Source organism: Carya illinoinensis, chromosome 5 (genome assembly GCF_018687715.1).
Source record: "Carya illinoinensis cultivar Pawnee chromosome 5, C.illinoinensisPawnee_v1, whole genome shotgun sequence".
Lineage (NCBI taxonomy): Eukaryota > Viridiplantae > Streptophyta > Magnoliopsida > Fagales > Juglandaceae > Carya > Carya illinoinensis.
The window spans coordinates 9,850,704-9,870,766 of record NC_056756.1 but is presented as its reverse complement, the minus strand read 5'-3'; the positions used below and the strand labels follow the sequence as shown (position 1 = coordinate 9,870,766).

At 37.0% G+C, this 20,063-nt stretch overlaps 3 protein-coding genes and 1 pseudogene across 4 annotated transcripts; 1 reads left to right on the top strand and 3 right to left on the bottom strand.

Annotated features, from left to right (window-relative positions):
• On the bottom strand, positions 1 to 2,475 carry LOC122308859. Of its 2 annotated transcripts, none has more exons than XM_043122130.1 (3): positions 1,848 to 2,475; positions 1,262 to 1,447; positions 1 to 497 (listed from the first exon to the last, which is right to left on the bottom strand). In XM_043122130.1, the coding sequence occupies exons 1-3, from the start codon at positions 2,193 to 2,195 to the stop codon at positions 210 to 212; spliced, it is 822 nt and encodes a 273-aa protein (XP_042978064.1). In that variant the 5' UTR covers positions 2,196 to 2,475; the 3' UTR covers positions 1 to 209. The 2 variants fall into 2 exon arrangements, with proteins under 2 accessions (XP_042978064.1, XP_042978063.1); XM_043122129.1 differs by having other exon boundaries at positions 1,740 to 2,470.
• A 6,374-nt stretch (positions 2,476 to 8,849) lies between these two features.
• Positions 8,850 to 10,416, bottom strand: LOC122311256 (signal recognition particle 43 kDa protein, chloroplastic). The gene has a single exon (XM_043125732.1). The coding sequence runs from the start codon at positions 10,079 to 10,081 to the stop codon at positions 9,002 to 9,004; it is 1,080 nt and encodes a 359-aa protein (XP_042981666.1). The 5' UTR covers positions 10,082 to 10,416; the 3' UTR covers positions 8,850 to 9,001.
• Positions 10,417 to 12,314: 1,898 nt separating this feature from the next.
• On the top strand, positions 12,315 to 16,197 carry LOC122311646 (L-ascorbate oxidase homolog). The gene is made up of 8 exons (XM_043126269.1): positions 12,315 to 12,791; positions 12,885 to 12,994; positions 14,024 to 14,294; positions 14,406 to 14,508; positions 14,620 to 14,965; positions 15,122 to 15,487; positions 15,574 to 15,652; positions 15,753 to 16,197. Exons 1-8 carry the CDS (start codon positions 12,645 to 12,647, stop codon positions 15,963 to 15,965), a joined length of 1,635 nt encoding a protein of 544 aa, XP_042982203.1. The 5' UTR covers positions 12,315 to 12,644; the 3' UTR covers positions 15,966 to 16,197.
• Positions 16,198 to 18,184: 1,987 nt separating this feature from the next.
• LOC122310066 lies at positions 18,185 to 20,063 on the bottom strand (annotated as a pseudogene).

The following is a 20,063-nucleotide window of genomic DNA, read 5'->3' as shown; positions in this document are numbered from 1 at the left end:
TAAAAGAAAGTGAAAATCTGCTCTTGAGTCCCATCATCCATTTTTAAGTCTAAAACATCCAAAAAAACTGAGGCCTAGATTGAAATATACTTAGTACATCAAATTTGTACGAATAAGAATGACAAAAATACCTACAGGCGGAAAATTGAGAAGTAATTACTCACTGAGACAATTCATATAAATTGCAAAGACAAGAAGGCGTAGGCCATTCAATGATAGACACATGAATGTGTCAAATTATGGGGTTTGCCCAGTTTACTGCCTCTAAGAGTTACAGAGCATCGGACTCTTGTATAAAACTTAGACTTTACTAGTCTACCCAGAATGTAGGCCCTCGACCTCATCACAAATGTCAAGTTCATAGGGATGGCTACTTTCGCATGGTGGTCTCTCACGCTTGGGATTGCCGAAATCCCACCATAGAGTGGCACTTGATGCCCTAGAACCACTGTCACTGAAGCTCGCTGACTCTTCCTTGGCTGATAGAACTTTTTCATCTATTTCATCGATCCGTCACCCAGAAAAAAATAAAAAAGATGAAAACATTATTAATAGGGAATAGAGCGAACCAACAGCATGTCGAGAATAACCTTATGGTAACACTATGTTATAAGAGCCGTTAATGAAGACATGAGCCCTAATAATTATCAGGGAATAAGGATTGCCAATAGAGATGAGTTGAATCGATACTTGTTCATAAATAGCTTTTAGCACGATTATAAACCCTTCCTCTCCTAAAGTTACCTGGCAAGATGCTTTCTTAATCTGGATATTACTTTTTACTTTTTAGTGGCTGAAGTAGGACTCAACTGCCAACCGTTCTAGTCTACATCAGTTTCCATCAATGATTAAATGACCATGATTTTCCATGCGGACAAACGCAGGAAGTTTCAAGGGGGCAAGAATACGAGACCCTAAAGGACAAGCCAAGTAAATACAACATAATGGACCCTAACCCTGGTGCTCTTTTGATAAACAGCTGGGCTGGGGCTCTGCTTCGTGCAGCCTTACAACAGGCTTTTGCAGGCAATATAATAAAGTAACTACCAATCAAATTCAATTTCTTCTGCTGCATCCCACCTCCCAACATGAGAAAACCAAGAACAGTCTGACCCCACTCCAAGAAGACCTTCTGAAGGACCATACTACCCATGTATGCAATAAGCATGAAATGTTAAACAGGGGTAAAAAAGACTTTCCGAGCTTGTAAAACTAATCTAGCACGGTTAAAAGTGCAATTAAGCATGCAAATTGTACAGACCTCTCCCGAGGCAAGTCGGAGCCGGTAATAGTGAAGTTCGAAAGGGGTGGCCGTGACATGGACGCCGAAGAACGTGGCTGGATTTCTGTACAAGAGTTTGACCGTCGAATTCAACGACAGCATATCTGTTGGTACCCCTGAGTGATCATTCCCCGCCTGTATGTTGAAGTTCTCGAACACTAGGTTCTGCCCAAGGACAAAAACCACAAGACACGCTTCTTTTTATCTGCTTTATCTCTTAGTAATATTTAAAAGGCAACAGTTTATCTGATACATCTATAAACAATGCAGCAAACAAAGAAGCAAAAAGCTAAATGTTTGCGGGATTCAAGGAATAATTTGTTCAACGAAACGGTATATGATCCCCCGATTTTTGGGGTAAACGAAACCATGAACCGAAAAACTGAGTCGAGCCTATTGAACTCAGAACGGATGATCAATACCGGGGAGAGAAGGAAATAAAACAAAGGGACTCTACCTTAACGAATACTTTAGGCTCGTAACTCTTGCTCGCACCCCACAGAATCAATGAGAAGATCGTGAAAAGCATCAAGAAGAGAAAAACGAAGAAGAAGTACAGTCTCACTTTGCGGCACGGACCCTCGAAGAGTCCACCTTCGTGGTCGTCATCGTCGCAGTCGTCGTCAGACTGTGGCTCTTTCTGTATCTTCTTCCAAGCGGATGGGTTTCTGGGGTTCTTGAGGGACGCGGAGAACCGCGAGGTGGAGGACTCGCGAGAGTGGTGGATCGGCGAGCAGTGGTAGTAGTGGTGGGGGGAGCCCATGGGGCTCGAACCGTAAGACATTTTCTCGACGTCGTGGTTCGAGGGGCTCTGCACGAAGTAGACGGGCCTCCGAGGAGAGCGCGGTGGTGACAAACCCTGGTCCATGCTCGTCACCTCCGAGTCTGACTTCGTGTGCATTGCCATCGCCATAAAACACACGCGGGCACAGAGACACAGCGAAGGATCAAGGAAGAAAGGGAATATGGCTTTGTGCCTGAGGGTTATATTTTCTGTATTTTTATTTGTTATATATCCAAGAAAGGAAGTGGCAGTCTGACAGATAATGCAGAGTACGAAGGTGCAAGAGATCAAAGAGAGTTTCTATATGGAAGTTTTTAAATTGCGAGGATCAATGTTCGTTCGTTTGTGTATCTTGTTTCCATTCCCTAAGACTGGGGTGGCTTTGGAGTTAATCAACATTTCAGAGTTCCTTCGTTTAGATTTGGACAACCGTTTATTCCTTTTATTTCATCTTATTGTTATAATATTTTAAAATTTTTATATAAAATATAATAAATAATTTAATTTTTTTAATTATTATTTAATTTTTTTTAATTTTAAAATAATAATAATATTTTATTTAATATTTATTTTTCATTTAAAATTATCTCATACATTCTCATCACTAAATCTAAACCAGAATATCTCAACATTTTTCAATATACTTTATTACTATTTATTACTTTATTATTACTTTTTAAATAATTTTAACTATTATTTATTACTTTTTACTATTATTCAATATTTAATATTTTATTATTACTTTTTACCTACTTTTTCACAATTATTCATAACATATCTCAACACTTCTGAACACCTAAACCACCCAAACCCAATAATCTTAATTATCAGGATATCAAATTATTCATTTTATTCTGTGACTCAAACAGTTGGCATTGGTTTCCATTCCTTCACTCTAAAAATTCTTAATTATATATTTTTGAGTTAAAATAATAATAAAATATTTTTTTAATTATTATTAATTTTTGCTTAAATTTTTTTTTTTTTTATAGATTTTACAAGCGCCTACAAATTCAATTATTTAAACGGTGCTCAAAAACACTAATTTAATGTATTCAAATATTATTAATTTCATATATCAAAATGACCAAATTTATATATACACCAAAAATGTTAACATGTACTAAAAAATACTTTGTATTAACATGTGCTCAATATTACTAACAAATATTAATATGTGCTCAAAAACATTTATATCATCAACTTAATATAAATCTCATATATTAAAATTAACTTAATACAAGTTCTAAAAAGTTGATTTTAATACAAATTCCTCCAAATTGTCTAGAATACAAATTTCCAGCACCAAATCCAATACCAAGCAGTCAAAATAAGTAGAAGCTCCACCAAAATGGAATACAAGCAACAACTCCTCCACACAACCAAAACAAGCAGCAGCTCCCCCAAAATTTCCACCACCAATACCAAGCAGCAGCTCCACCATCAAGCAGCAGCTACAAGTTTTTCAGCAACTCGACCATCAATTAGCAACAACAAAACCGACCCAATCGAAATCACCCACCAGCAACTAACCACTAAAAAAATACAGTTCCATTAAAAGGTACAAGAAATGATTTCCATTTTATAGCAACAAGCAGTACAACAATACCCAAAACATGTCACCAAGCAGTAAAAACAAATTTATGAAAATCACCCAAAACCAAGCATATAATTATGTACAAGATATGACCTTATTCCTTTGTTTATCAATGATTTCCATTTGAATATTATGAAAATACCCTTGCTACATATAATTCACAGAATCAATATCTAGTTTCATAGTTTCCATATCAATTTTTCTTTTCTCAAGAGCTACTAATTCATACATATCTTTCTTCTTGAGCCTTGATTTCTATTTCAAGTTTTCTCTTCTTAACAAATAGTAACTCGAATCTATTATTGCCAAGCTTCATTATTGTTTATCTTCTCTCCATCATACAAGTCTTCCTATCATCTTTCATTTGTCTTAATGCCTCAATTAATTCATTATCTTTTTTTTTTATTACGTTTTCTTTATTCCTCTCTTTCTTTTTCTGCCTTCTTGCCTGAAGGTCTCTCACAATTCACATGCACATTTTCCATGTCTTTCCCTAATTGTATTGAGTTTTAAGTAATACCTGAACGTGAGACATTGTCTTTTCTTCTTATGAGTTCGATGTATACTTGCTATTTCAGTTGGTGCTTCAAAATATTTCAATAATGATTTGTGTTGAAGTTAGTTTTTTGGGTCTCTCGATACAAAATATTTGTCTTATCAATCTACAAAATAGTGGAACAATCAGTACGCTGTCATTACAAATACTTAACATTTAGAATAATAAAACATTGAAAAAACTACTATACCTTATCTAGCTCGGTCACACTGCTTGGATGTATTCCTTCAACTTGGGTCATGAAACCACAAAATTTATTGACGTATTTTTAAATAGTTGGACACCGATTGGTCAAAGAGGGTACAAATCGTTCTTAACCTTAGGTTTTTTATAAGTGGAGTAGTAATTATAAATTCTAATCCAAAATTGTGTGGAGGCTTGGTCAATCCCTTGTATAGAATTTATACTAATGTTAAACCAAGCTAAAAATATCAGAGTATCTTTATCTACAGTAAATGACATATCCCGCTACAATTTTTTCTTAATTGCCATTTTTTCTCGTTGGGGTTGTATCGCTTGGACATCAACATTTGTAGTGTCCATAAAAGAGCTGTTAATACCACCCACAATACTTTCCAATAGTGTGGTGAAGAATGAATCAATATCAATTAAAGTGTTAATCCTTCAACAAAATATTAAAAGGCAAAATAATACTAAAACAACACATTAAAACAGCACCATTGTAGTAAAAAACAAAGTGTTCATCCTTCAACCGTATCAATTAATGCACTCATAGTCATATTGACAATTAAAATAGCACATTATAACAGAGGATTAGCAAAATGAACAGCAAATTACAATCAAATATTTTTAAAATAGCAACTGAAAAAACCTCAAGATTAAAAATAGTTTCCTAACAACAACTCCAAGCCAATTCAAATAGGTCAAAAAGTGTGATGCTAAGCATTGTGGTGATACACCAAACACTGTGATATACATGTATATTCTAAAGGAACCACATGCTAATTAGATAATAGCATCATAGTGATTATACCAAACATTTCTAATGACATAACACGTGCTAATTACACCAAACATTTCTAATGATACACCAAACATTGTAATTATAGGTGCACAAACATACCAAGAGTGGTCAAAATAGCTATCTAGCTGATCTTTGATTATTTCTGACTAGTTAAACTTTAATTATACTTATTGATCTAAACAACATGGTACAAATACATAATAGCAGCATAATCAAAACCCTAATTTAAAACCAATAATAGAAAATCGAAAGGTAATCTAGATTAAGCAAAACTAGAGGACAAAGAACTAAAAAGCTATGTTATGCTTCTACATGTTTACAAAAATCAGAAAATTGAAACCTTAAATTCATACATAAAATCAGTTCAGAAATCAAAACCCTAATCTAGATTAAACAAAGCCTCCAAACAACAATTAGAAAATCGAAATCTATGTAATAAAAATCTCTAGGCAAAATAAAGAGATCAATGTTTAATTTATCTTAGGTAGTCGATATAGAAAACACAAGGTGGTGTAGCGGCAATGGTGATTTCCAACTTAGTGGTGATGGAGGAAGTACACCATCCTTGTCGTAGACCAAATCCCTGAAAAATATTTCATAATCAAGAATTTTGGGATGGAGAAATAGGGAATGTTCACTTGGCCCAATAGAGAGAATGAAGAAATAATAAATAGAGAGAGAAAGTCATACCTAACTGTGAAAAGAAGAGTCCATAGTCGTCACAAGGTCCATCGAGAGTCGTCCCGAGAGAGAGATGCACGGGTTTTTTCTTCCGTTGGGGCTTTGTTCGAGTTGAGGGAGGGAGGGGGAAGATGAACTCTATGGGGGAGAAGAGAGAGTTCTCGAGATGAAAATGAATCTCGTTGGATGGAGAGAGAGAGAGAGAGAGAGAGAGAGAGAGAGAGAGAGAGAGAGAGAGAGAGAGAGAGAGAGAGAGAGAGAGAGAGAGAGAGAGAGAATTAGTAAAATAACATTTGTAGAGTGAATAGTAAATCTTCAAACTTGTAGACATATTGTTCATAATTATGTAAAATTATAGAGATACATAATCCAATGCAATCAAATTAAGGGTCATATTATGCAAATATATCTTTACATTTGCATATACAAATACCAATGCCAATGCTCTCACCATATAGAGCAATGGAAGAGATACCCAAAACTCAAGTCTCTCATTATATTTCAAATTTAATTGAAGACTAATTGATATTAGGGTTCTTGAAATAAGAATTATTAGTAAGTGTAGCTAGAATGATGTAAATTTAAGGTATATACAAAAGACCCAAAACTTCATGCTCCCTTTATAGCTAGAGATAACTTGGGTGGATCATCTCTCCCCTCCTCCTCTTCTCTTTCTTTTTATTCATCCCTTCCTCGAATTTCTTCTTTTTCTTCTTCATATTTTTCTCATTTTATAAAAAATTCTCAATGACCCATGGCCACGAATAATAATTTAGATGAAAATTATATAATTAAGTTACATAACTATTAAATAAAGTATTGTTATAAAAACTACTATAAAAAGATAATTAAATATATATATATATATTTCAATTGGTCCAATTTGGTCAAAAAAATAGAAAAACCATAAACTAGAACCCAATCGAAAACCTTTTACAAACTAATGGATCAAGACTAGACCATTAGTGTTATCTGTCTAGTTCAGAGCGACGAGAACCGTTGGGTCCGATAGGTTTTCTGGTCTGGACTGATAAACTTACACCCCTAGTTGTGGGTCCCCCTATCTATCTCACTCTCTTGAATTCTGTCTTAGGTGGTCAGACAACCTTTAGGCCAATCCGCTTGCTCGTTCAGCCAAGTAAGACCACCTACTTCCATAAGACAAGGTGTGGTAGAGCAAATGAAAATGGACCACCAACCTTGGCGGATGCGAGGGCCAAGATGGCTGGCTGCCCATCCTCATTGGGCGGGTTACAATGTGTATAAATGATATATGATCTAGAATTAATAGTTGATTTTGTACATGTATAGAATTAATAGTTGGTTGTTTTATTATTAGTTTTAAAATTTTTTTTTAATACACTAGAGGAAGGGAGTCGAATCGATAATCTATATTTAAAGGAAAAGTATAGTTGCAAGCACAATTGTGTACTAATCTGTGCACCAATATAATGTGATTAGTCAAAAAGTAGATTTTATTGAAAACAGTGTTAATTTAAATTTTAAATATGAATAAATCAGTATTAATACACAAATTAATATGCGACTATATTTATATATAATAAAACTCTATTTAAAAGATTGAGTCTTTGTATCATAAGTCAAGGGCCGTTGGCTATTACTGGTTTTAATCGTTGATTGTATCATAAATACAATCTGTCTTTTATAAATTTTCTTCCATCTTAACGTAAAATTATGCAATTTTCGAAAAAAAGAAAATGAGGACCAGAGTCGAGGACATCATGTTTGATGGGCATTTCATTTGATTTGCCTATCCCGGCGTGAATGTTGGTGTTTGTATAGTTTGACGGTTGGGGGGACCCATGTCAAGCTCGTAATTGATAGACTTTTTGCATCCTTTTCGGATTTTTTATTTTTTAAAATTTTGTGGAATTTATGGACTCATTCATTCAATAGACTTTCAAAATTTCAAAGTCCCCAGCAATCGACAGAGTTACCAGATGTTACGTGACAATCGAGTGCTAGCTGTCTGTAATGTCAGCTTTTACCTCTCTTTTCTGGATATCCCCATCATAATATCTTCCTATATCATGGAAATCTACAAAATATATTATTTACCTCTCATTAATTTTATTTTTTTATTTTTATAAAAAAATAATAATTATAATCATATCATACAAACGTCCTATAATTATTTTAAAAAAATATAAAATATAAAATTTATATTAAAAAAATTAACTTTTTATTAATAAATCTCATAAAAAAATAAGTACAGGACGTTCACGCTGGTGAAATTGGAGAGAGAATGAAGGGAAGGGTAAACTGTGAAGTAAACCACAGGGCAGGGGGACGAGACGACATGTAGACCCCACCTGATCACTCTCTTTCCCATAATTACAACCGGATTCTTTGGGATTTACCTCGTATTGGCTATTCCAAGTACAAATACTTTTATCCGATGCAGATATATTACTCCTTCCCAATTTATTAAACTAATAGTTTGCATTTGTCTCAAATATTTTTTTTTTCTTCTTTTTCGTCTGCATTACTTATATTTATTAAACTAATAATCTGAATTATTATTTATTATCGTATTTTTCATCATCTTTTTGTTATTATTAAATGATTTAAAATTAATTGATATTTTTAATAAAAATTGTTATTATTCATTTATCAAAAAATTTATATTCATGGCTGATATATTTTAAAATATTTTTATATTAAACATGACATCATAAATTAAAATAATACGTTTAAAATTCTATCAATATATTATTTTTTTATAAATAATTCAATTTTTATTATTATTAATACTCTTTTTAAACGAATGTCTAATAAACAGTATTCTATAGAGAATTCAACCTCTACATCACGTGAAAAAATAATTGAGATGACAGAATCTTTCCTCTCAAAAATTCCTTGGTCTATGATGATCTAGGCGGCCGTGGGGCCACGCCGTTTGAATTTAGTTATTTGCCCGTGAGTCTTTGTCTACATATACAATAGTCAATTAACTCGTTAGGGGTTGTCCATACTCATAATCCACACAAAATCCTATAACGGGAGAGGTACAGAAAAAAAAAATTACAAGAAGAAACGAACACAACACCCAATACCCAAAGGCCCAAGTGCTTTCATGGCCCATTCGTACTCGATTAGGCCTGGGCCTGAGTCTTGGCCTCCTCGAACTCTTTGATCAGATCAGAATCAACATTCTCCTCGGGTTCCCACGTGGCGTCCTCCATATCCGTCCATTTTACCAAATACTCCATTTTCCCATCATCCCCAACTCTCTTCCCCACCACTCCCTCGGCTACTGCGTATTCGAGACCGGCCTCGTAGTCCCTCACCAGGTCCTCCCCGATCAGACCAGCTTTGACCCACTCGTTATCTCCACCGTCCTTCCATTTCACCAAATACTCCAAATTATCTCCCTTCCCCCTCTTCTCCATGATCTCCTCAACCTCCGCGTACTCGAACACTGCCTCCTCCAACACTCTAATCACCCTCTCCAGTGCCAATCTCCGAGCAAATTGGACTGGGTTCCCTTTCGGCGTCACCCTCAATATCTCCTTCGCCAAATCCAACGGCATACGTCTCTTATCGTCTTCGACCTCCGGATCCGCTCCGAGCTCCAGTAACTGCTTCACCACGCCGGGCTGAACGTACCCGGCCGCCATGTGAAGAGCCGTCAAGCCGCCGCTGTTGTCGCGATGGTCGATGTTCGCGCCGGCTTCGGCCAGGAGCTTCACGCACGGCTCAGAGCCGAGCCCGGCGACGAAAATAAGCGCGGTGCGTCCGTCTGGGTCCACTGCATCCACGTCTCGCAGGTCTTCCTCGGCGGAGATGAGCCGTTGGAAGGCCGCCTCATCGGCTTTCTTGGCAGCGGTCCACCAGGGAGTCTCGTACTCGGCCACCACATCTTTGGCTATGAAATCGGAGGGGACCCATGATGGGGAATGCCCATCTTTCCACTCGATCAAGTACTCCATCCCGGTGCCACCTTCCAATGCTCTGCTACCAATGATTTTGTTGACTTCGCCATAGGACTCGTCCTCGTTGGTATTTCTGGCAAGAGTTTTCTGGGAATCTTGGTTTTGGATGGCAAACACAATGAAGCTACGATTAGTGCAGTAGCTAGGTTTGAGGGTGATATGTTGTTGGGAAGGAAATGAAGAAGGGATGGTGGGGAGTTTGAATCTGGAGAGAGATTGGTTGAGGGTTAGAGCGTCCATAGGTGGTGCGATCGTGTGGTGTTTGTGGGTTTTGGTGGCTGGGGATGGGTGGGTTAGAGAAGGAACTGAACTGTCATCGGTGGGTGCTAGTGTAATCTTGGGAGCGAACTCGGCTTAGGATAAGGAACCACATCCAATATCGCGACGATGGTGGTGTTTCTGATTCTTTTGTTATTTATTATTATTATTTTTTTTCCTGGCCACAAAAGTGGCAATTGCTATTTGCCTTCAGCTCCGGCTGGTCTGTAAAACATTGTCGAAGCCCATTTGGATGTCAATTGCTTAGCCTTGTCTGTGGGATGAGAATGGGCCTTCCCATTTTTTTCTGTAGAATGACCGCGTTGTAAGATGAGCATAGGCCTAGCAAGGATCTAATTTTTTATTTATTTTTTAAATATCTTATTAGTAACATTGCATTTAAAAACAGAGATATAAAAGGAAGGCAAAGGCATAAAAGTATTGACAAACCCCCACAAATATAGTGAACCACGTGCCGCGTGCGCTGGCGGAATTCTATTCCATTGGGTGCGATATGGTGGATCAAAGGGTGGATGGTTCGTGGCAATTGATGGTGGGTGAAAGGTAGTAGTTGAAGGCAGCCATGCTTCAAATGGCCTCCCGATCGATGGGTTGAGTTGCAAGTTAGAAACGTGACAATTCCGATTCTATTGGTATAGGCATGGGTCTAGATAACGAATCGAAAAACAATACATCTAGCCAGCTTGCAAAACTTGAGGAAAATTTATTTTCTATTTTTAAAAAAAGAAAGACAAAAAAAAAAAAAAAAAAAGGAAACCAGGGTAAAAAAAAAAAATGTAGGAGAGGAAAGGGAAAGGGATCTTGGCCTGGATTCGAAGAGGGTGGAGTAAGAAATTAAGAATGGAGAAGCTGGGGAAACGGACTAGTAGTAACTCAAGTTGCCTAGCTTTACATCAACAGGACAGATCTAACTTATCTAAAGTTTATTGCAAGGACATACGACAGGGAGTTTAAAGTGATATAGTGTATATAAGCTTATACGCAAAATGCCATTGATTCATGATGATCTAAGGATATTGCATGCGTCTTTGCCGTTTGTCGAGACTCAAGACTAGCTATCATTGCTGCATGTTTGCTGCACAAAAAATATTTGCATGTGACATGTCTCATATTCACATATCATATTCATGACAGCTAGGAAAACGAACGCGTCACGGCTATTTTTCACATTAGTGTTCGGTCATCATGCATGCCTTTGCATTTCTGTCTCTAGACTTCCCAAGAGTGAGTCCAACCAACTCGGTCTCTAGACTCTATTCACACGTTATAGAATTATGATGTATATATACTACATTTATCTGAATTTTTGTTCACATTGTTAATGTGATACAGTTTATTAATAACTAAATCAATATTTATTTTAAAATAATAAATAATACCACGCCAGCACAATAGAAAAACTAACATGTAATGATCGTGATTGATGTGTACGTATGATCATACATACATCCTTGATATAAAAAATGCATTGATCTTCTTTTGCCAGGAATAACAAGTCAAAGTTGGTTAGGTTACAGCATTCAACGTACGCGGCCTTTCCTTTCTAAGATACATAAAAAAAGAACACAAATCCTGATTCATTAATTAATATTCTGGCAACAGGCAAAAAGCATATAAGACTGTCCCAGACGCCAATTATCATAGTTGGTTTCCGCGTATAATTTGTTTTCCCTTTTTTTAAGCTTTCCATAATTTCAAACTCACAGTTCCCATTTATGTGATCTCTTAATCTGTACATTGAGCCTATCATCGTCATCCTGACCCTCCATTCTTAGTGGACCCAACAAGAGAAACAACATGCACCGTTGAGTAAGAGCCCCACCTGGGAAGCTTCAGTGCCGTGCTTGGGAGGCGAGAAAATGAGGCACGTGAGAATGCCGTGTGTCGCGTCAGAAATCACGGGTATTATACGATTGTCCAGCCCATCCATTAAAAGCCTACGCGTTTGTGCTGAGTCAGAGTTTCTATCCGAGACTTGGGACCCCTAAAATAGCAAGGATATTCTTGTCATCAAAATAAAAAATGGGAACCCAGTTTTGTACACGTGTTAGGACCTAACAGGTTTACATAATCCACGGTGGAGAATTGAGAAAAATGAGAGTTTTGTAGAGTTGGACCCACCCACCGCTTTCTTCTACCCCACTAAACAAACCATGCATTTCTCTATATATATTTTAAATATGGGGTAAAATGCTCCACTGACTTCCAACCGACGCCAAATTGATCATTTCTTTTTGATGGTTTGTGGGGAATAAGCCATAATTATTCTCCTTTTTAGCACTGTGGCTTCCCTCCCCTCTGCATGTATCCCGATTTAAATAAAACCCTACTCTTACTCAGTTACCTGATCTACAGCCATTTATATATAATACATCAAGTGTGATCTCCTCTTAAACCCAAAGGGCCAAAACACTCGATCTCTCTCTCTCCTCTCTCTGGTCTCTCTTTTCCCGTCTATCTCTGTCTCTTTCTCAGTGTCTCTCTTCTTCATCGATACTTGCTTTGTGCGTGCTGCTGCTGCAACATGCTGCCAAAACAAGCAGGACTTTTTGCATTGCGGTTGTGTGCCATTTTTCTGGCTTTGAGCATCGTAACTGCCGAAGATCCTTACAGGTTCTTCAACTGGAATGTTACCTATGGAGATATATATCCCCTCGGCGTTCGTCAACAGGTTTGTAGATTGCGAACTTGGTTGCTTTTATGATCAGTATTCATGTCGTACGTCGTCATGTTTCTGATCTATAGATATTTTGGGTCGTTGCAGGGAATTCTTATAAATGGACAGTTTCCGGGGCCCGAGATATACTCTGTTACCAATGACAACTTGATCATAAATGTGCACAACAGTTTGCCAGAACCTTTCCTCTTATCATGGTCAGAAACGATCTCTATATATTTGCTCTTTCATTTCCCTTTCTTTTTGCAAATCTTTGCGTTAGATCTTTTGGTTCTTTCTCTGCTTCTCAAGTACTCCTCGCTCTTGATAGTTGATGCCAATAAACAACATTACAGTGTTAATGGGTACCATATGGGTCCTGAGTCAGAAACCAACAGCCACTTTTTGACAACATTTTATAACTTCTTGTGTACTACATTAATGAGTAAACAAGACTACTTTTGTCTCATCCTTTTTCTGTATCCAAAACACGTATTCCATATCTAATGTAAATTAATCGCTTTTATTTCGTAAATACCTAAGAGATCCTGAATATTGTCCTAGCTACTTGGCAATAAATGAAATAAAATCAGTATCGTAATTATCGTTACACGTGGATGATCACGATGGGTTAAAAAAATGATCCGGGATTAACCTTTATTATAATACGCATGTAAGTAACCAGCTTTTCTCCTTTTCGGTACCAAACTCTACGTTCTTGGTGACAGATTGATGTGTATTAAAATAAAATAAAAATAAAAACTGGTTGCATCACGCAATACGACCTCCTAGCGTCTGGGTGAAATACAAATGTTGCCATCCACTTATATATTCTTTTTGTTTTAGTTTTAGTTTTTTTTTTTTTTTAATGATTTTCTAGAGTCGTGTTTAACTAATTATAACGAATTTACAGTTGGCATACACTCACAGCATTGCTAATTTGTTGAATTAGCTCATGTTAACTTGGTGGGCTACGACCCAAGAAAAAAAACATCAAACACAAGGTCCCAAAATGGGTCCACTTGATGTTTGAGTCTATGACTGGGACATTTTATGTGCCTTACGTGAGTGACTCTTTAGATTTGGACATTTCTTTGCCGTGAAAGTTAAGGTTGGGGGCAAGTCCTTCAGAAATAAATAGATCGATCCCACCAAAAATGGAAATTTGCATTTTTGAGTTTTCTAGCTTGGAATTGAAAATGTAGGAAATAAGTTGGTATCAAACTAAATTTAAAAAAACATGACAGGAATGGGGTTCAGCAGAGGAAGAATTCTTACCAGGATGGAGTGTATGGAACCACATGCCCCATCCCTCCAGGCAAGAACTTCACTTACACACTACAGATGAAAGATCAGATCGGCAGCTTCTTCTACTTCCCATCACTTGCATTCCACAAGGCAGCTGGTGGCTTTGGACCCATCAAAGTCCTCAGCAGGCCTAGAATTCCCGTCCCATTCCCGGAACCCGCGGGAGATTACTCACTTCTCATTGGAGATTGGTACAAGACTAATCACACGGTAATTAATGGTTTCATTCTCAATGAGCTAGCTACATGGTGTTTTGCAGACTTGTTGCATAATTCTATCTATTGTAACATATTCACATTCTTATGTTGCTATATATTGCAGAAATTGAAGGCTATCTTGGACCGCGGTCATAGGCTTCCTTTCCCTGATGGTATTCTAATCAATGGTCAGGGACCAAATGGTACATCTTTCACTGTTGAACAAGGTAACTTATCCAAATCCCTTTCTATTTTTTTGTCGCATAAGTCTTAGTAGTGTGTGTAACAAACAGGTTGTCTATGGTCAATAACAACGTGTATTCATCTTAACATTGCAGGAAAAACGTACAGACTTAGGATATCGAATGTGGGTCTTCAACATTCACTCAACTTCAGAATTCAGGGCCACAAGATGAAGCTTGTTGAAGTTGAGGGCACCCACACGGTCCAAACCACCTATTCAGAGCTTGACATCCATGTCGGCCAATCTTACTCAGTCCTAATCACAGCAGATCAGCCAGCTCAGGACTACTTCGTTGCAGTCTCTACCCGGTTCACCAAACCAGTACTCACTACTACAGCCACACTTCACTATAGCAACTCCAAACGTCCAGTTTCTGGCCTGATTCCCGGTGGACCAACCTCCGAAATTGATTGGTCTCTTAATCAGGCTCGTTCCATCAGGTACTTCTAATGAGTTCAAATTTCTTCCCATGATTCGTGGGAGTTAAAGTTACTTACCCAAAAGACATTTTCAGGAGTAGAGTTTTAGCAGCTTGGCATATTAGACAGTTATGGATCATAACGACTAAGAAATGGTGCAAATTCTGTGTATTTCAGGACTAACCTTACTGCAAGTGGACCAAGACCAAACCCACAGGGCTCATACCACTATGGTCTAATCAACATAACGAGGAGTATCAAGCTAGAGAGCTCTGCTGCTCAAGTTGATAAGAAGCAAAGATATGCAGTCAATAGCGTATCTTTTGTCCCTGCTGACACACCACTCAAGATTGCAGACTACTTCGACATCGATGGTGTTTTTCGTGTTGGAAGCATCTCCGATAATCCTACTGGAAAAAAGATGTACCTTGACACATCAGTCATGGGAGCCGACTTTAGAGCCTTTGTTGAGATCGTGTTCCAGAACCATGAGGACATAGTTCAGAGCTGGCACATCGATGGATACTCATTCTGGGTGGTTGGGTAAGAACATGAACAAAAACTTTCGACCTTAGCATTCCCAATGTACCTCATGCATTGCTAATTTTGGGATATATGTTGTGAAACAGAATGGATGGAGGAGTGTGGACGCCAGCAAGTAGAAACCAGTACAATCTAAGAGATGCAGTTTCACGTTGCACCACACAGGTTAGTGGATGATTTTTGTTCTGGTTTCATTAATCGAAGTCCTCAAATTTAAACAATGGATTGGAATATGGAACTGAACTGTAAATTGGTTGTGGCACAGGTGTATCCCAAGTCGTGGACTGCTATTTACATGGCACTTGATAACGTGGGAATGTGGAATGTGAGAACCGAGTTTTGGGCACGCCAGTACCTTGGACAGCAATTTTATCTGCGCGTATACTCACCAGTGAAATCCCTCAGAGATGAATACCCCATTCCAGTGAATGCCCTTCTCTGCGGCAGGGCTGTAGGCAGACAAACAAGACCACTTTAAAATAACAAAATAAAAGCTGGAGAAGATAAGAATATTAACCGTTACGAATATATATAATTGACCTCAACTCGAGGTTCCCATTCTTTGCTTTGAAGAGTTATGCTTGGTTTTTGGTTGTGTAAACCTTGAAGTTTTAGCAGTAAATTTCTGCATTAGAATTTGTTTAGTATTTGATTGGATACTTCAATTTAATTTTTGCTAAAATAAAAATTCTTGTGATTTTCTCTAACAATTTTTTCAATCGTGTTGATGTGTGGAGTGCAGTATATTGCTATAAGCCGTTCTTGGGCTTTTCTTAGATTTTCCTCCCTTTCTTATCTTATGCCTTTCACTGATTTGTTAATGCAAACTTTATCAATAACCCCACGAGAGGACAAAAGACAACCGGCCTCTGACCTGCTTTTGGCAAGGAATTTGGCTTTTACATGTCCCCATGAAATGATTTACGGCTCCAACAACCAATTTGTTGAACACAGATATGACAGTACTACAAAAGATGGCCAACCACTTTCACTTTATTGCAATGTCAATAGGTTTATACTATAACCTTTATCAAAATTTTTAGCAGAATAATTCCAACTCAATTTGTTCCTATTGCTTTTCTTTTAATCTTTCACTAAGCTAAAATCCACTGGAACACATTAAACTAGGCAAGTGCGCATACTTTAGCTGTCCTAAATGCACCATCTGGTGACGAAATTCAGCTATTGCTCGTCCTAATTGCATTTTGTTTTTGACTATTCATTCATTCAGTAATGACTGATTTATGTCATGGTCAACCGGGCCTCGGAAAACCTCTAAGACATGACTACAAGAAAAATTGATCAATTTATTAAGACGAAAAACTATTCACAACCAAAATATTTTTTTTTGTATATATCGATCGTACAATCCGACCAAGCGATGGCTTTGGCCTCCGTTCTTTCGCATGTATGCATTCTTGCTGGAAAATGGCTTAATAGTTCTGAATTTCATGGTTGGTATATTTCTAGCACATTCTAATTTAATTTATGGGAAAATCTACCTGGCTTAATTATATGCTTGCCAGAAAATCAGGCCTGTAGTTTCAAACACTACCTTTTTCATAAAATGCATGCATCTGTTTGAATAAATAGCTGGTGCCATTATTCACATTGTCTTTTCCCCCTCTTAATGATGGTTTCATGCATTTGTGAACAAAATAGCTAATGGCGTTATTCAAAATTTCAAATTTCGCCCCTTCTCTCTCTCTCTCTCTCTCTCTCGATTATAGTTTCTTGGTCAGCAAAGCTACTGGGTTACAAGAGAAGTCCACCACCCCTTTCTTTCCCTTGTAAACAGCTCATCTGGTTTAAGTAAAGGCTTCAAACGTATAAAAACTTCGCCTTCGTTTTATAATTTTATTACTCTTTATATGCTTCATAGGTTTTTATTTAAAAAAAAGGGACAAATCTTTATTGTATTCTGAAAACTCAGATTCTTTATCAAATCGTCGTTCAATTAATCAGAAAATTTTTTAATTTTATTCTTAGATTTTAGCTAATAATAATTCATCAATGTCTTAAATTCCTTGGAACCCAAATTATGAATCCCAATACCAACATGCAGGGTTTGACAACTAGAGGGCTGAAAAGCATAGGAAAATGATATTATAATTTTTAAATATGTTAATCAAATATGTTCACTCATATATTTTATTTTTTTAATAATTAAAGATGTTTAAAAAATGCTTAAAAAATAATTCCATACCACATACTTTATGTATTTTAAAATTATTTTATTTTATTCTTGTTAAACTAATTGAGTTCATTCATACATTACATACTTTTTATAGAAAAAATAAAAAAAAATTAAAATAAATTTAATGTGTGGAAATAATAAATAGAATTATTCTATTAAAAAATGGTACACTTAACTCTTTGGATTTAGATTTTTTAGAGTAAGTTTAAGGAAAATAGACATGTAAAGTGGGTCCCATAGAATTCATGGTTGCCTGCCTGAATTTTTTTAAGCACAGTTAAATTTTAATAAACGTTGTAGGATCCATTTAAATCACGTATCTTTCTCCCACTATAAGCTTTAGAGTTCGAGCAGAAACAAAGACGTCCAAATGCCAAATCTTTATTATGATATCTTGGTTTATGAGAAAAGTTGTTGGACTTGGCATCGAGTTTGGGAAATGTTTACTGATAGCTCATTGAGCTTGCATTTTTCAGATAAATTTTCCCACAAACAAGTGACTAAAAAGCAAGAGAATCTGTACAATCAACCGTAAGTTTATCAATGACCGAGTCACCATGTGTCCACGGGCCTCTTTCACCTTTCGAACTGTTTTCATGCAGGGACTCATCTCTATTTCTCCGCATCTTTTGCCAGTAGTCTGGCTCCTCCAATACCCTCAGTATCTGCCAAACAAAATAACACAGCATCTCTAGAATTGGCACATCACACCCTTTAAGCTATAAAAAGAAACTAGCAAATAGTACCCTGATCAATTTTTTACCGTTAAAATGGATGAAGAATAAGTTTGAGAGCGTGATATTTAAGTTTTGATAGTTCAGAGTGCAAAGTGAGAATGTCTGTAGAGTTATTCTTTTCTGTAAAACAAAGTTACCATTTTCATTATTGGCCTTTTAGAAAATGTATCCAAGAGGCAGAGGCGTGCTGCAACCATCATTCCATCTCCTCTTTGTTGTAGCCTTCGTGCAGGTAAGGGTCCATAAGACGTTCGCATGCGCCGCAGCCGAGTAAAGACCTTGCCCGCATTCATGTCAAGCCAGCACATTTAATTGCTCAATACCTTAAGAAATCTGGTTTTTTAAGGATTACCGAAGCCAAGTATATATTCTATTCCATTACCCAGCGAACCATGCTTTCGTGATTTTCCTGGTTGGTTTGAATTGCCTCTTTTCCAGTGATGAGTTCCTGAAGCACAACCCCAAAGGAGTACACGTCTGTCTTCTCATCAAATGTCCCATACATCACGTACTCGGGAGCCAAGTATCCGAAGGTGCCAACAGCATCTAATGACTGCATTTTCTGAGGTTTGCTGAGATTTCTGAAGTACCATTGCTCCTCCAAAATCTGATAGCTGAGAATGAAAAGCAAAATAATCAGTTGATGTGGAAGCTTACATAGAATGCAGAGATAAAATCATGTTTTGGATGAAATGCAGTAATATAATATCATGTCATAGGCACAAATTACACATGAAAGTAAGTTGTCAGATGTTGGGAAGATGCTTCCCTTTCATGCCAAGAAGACTCATACAAATAACAAGGTCAAAATAGAAACTTGAGGTAATTTAATTTAAAGGAATGCTAACATCATCCCACACCACACACTTTATATATTAAAATATTATTTTTTATTTTTTTATTTCATTTTATTCTTATTAAACTAATTGAATTATTCTATTTATCATCCACACACTACATATTTATTATTAAAAAAATGAAAAAAAATTAAAATAAGTGTGGTGTGTAAAGTGTGAGAATGACAAGAAGAATTTTCCATTTAATATATATTGCCGAGTTATATCAATATAAAAAATAATATTAGACGTATGCTTGTTTGGGCCTGCATAACAAAAAACCATACGAGAGAGAGAGAGAGAGAGAGAGAGAGAGAGAGAGAGAGAGAGAGAGAGAGATGGTTTCAGAGAGAGAGAGATGGTTTCTGGTTTCATTACCCTGTAGGGCTGCATCCAGGTGCAAGGGTCGTTGCGCAGTTGACTCTTACTTGATGTGTTAGTTCAGAAATGTACGAGTCTCCTATACAAACCTTAACTTGAAATCCACCTGCATGATAAGCCACCAAATAAGGAACAACGTTCGACACTAATCTGATCCAATCTCCTGGCTCCATAATTTTTTCATTCCACCGAATATATGGGAATATCTTACCTGCTTTGACTTGCAAAGATCTTCATGGATGTGGAAAGTGTTTGGATCAAAAGCATCATCTGCAACCTGAACGTGAATAGCCAGCAAATTATCCCCCCTTGACAACCGAAATGAGTAATTGAAGAAGCATCTTTCAACTGCAGTTGTTTGATTTCAAGCCTACAATGATTGTCCTCCTCCTCTTCCTTGTCTTAGACCTGAAGAGCGCTGACAT

Coding starts and splice junctions, on each gene's coding strand:
- LOC122308859 (XM_043122129.1), bottom strand. CDS start 2,195: ATGGCGATGGCAATGCACACGAAGTCAGACTCGGAGGTGACGAGCATG. Junction 1,448..1,739: donor AGCCTAAAGTATTCGTTAAG/GTAGAGTCCCTT, acceptor GTCCTTGGGCAG/AACCTAGTGTTCGAGAACTT. Junction 498..1,261: donor TCCGACTTGCCTCGGGAGAG/GTCTGTACAATT, acceptor TCGATGAAATAG/ATGAAAAAGTTCTATCAGCC.
- LOC122311256 (XM_043125732.1), bottom strand. CDS start 10,081: ATGGACGCTCTAACCCTCAACCAATCTCTCTCCAGATTCAAACTCCCC.
- LOC122311646 (XM_043126269.1), top strand. CDS start 12,645: ATGCTGCCAAAACAAGCAGGACTTTTTGCATTGCGGTTGTGTGCCATT. Junction 12,792..12,884: donor CCCTCGGCGTTCGTCAACAG/GTTTGTAGATTG, acceptor GGGTCGTTGCAG/GGAATTCTTATAAATGGACA. Junction 14,295..14,405: donor GGTACAAGACTAATCACACG/GTAATTAATGGT, acceptor TATATATTGCAG/AAATTGAAGGCTATCTTGGA.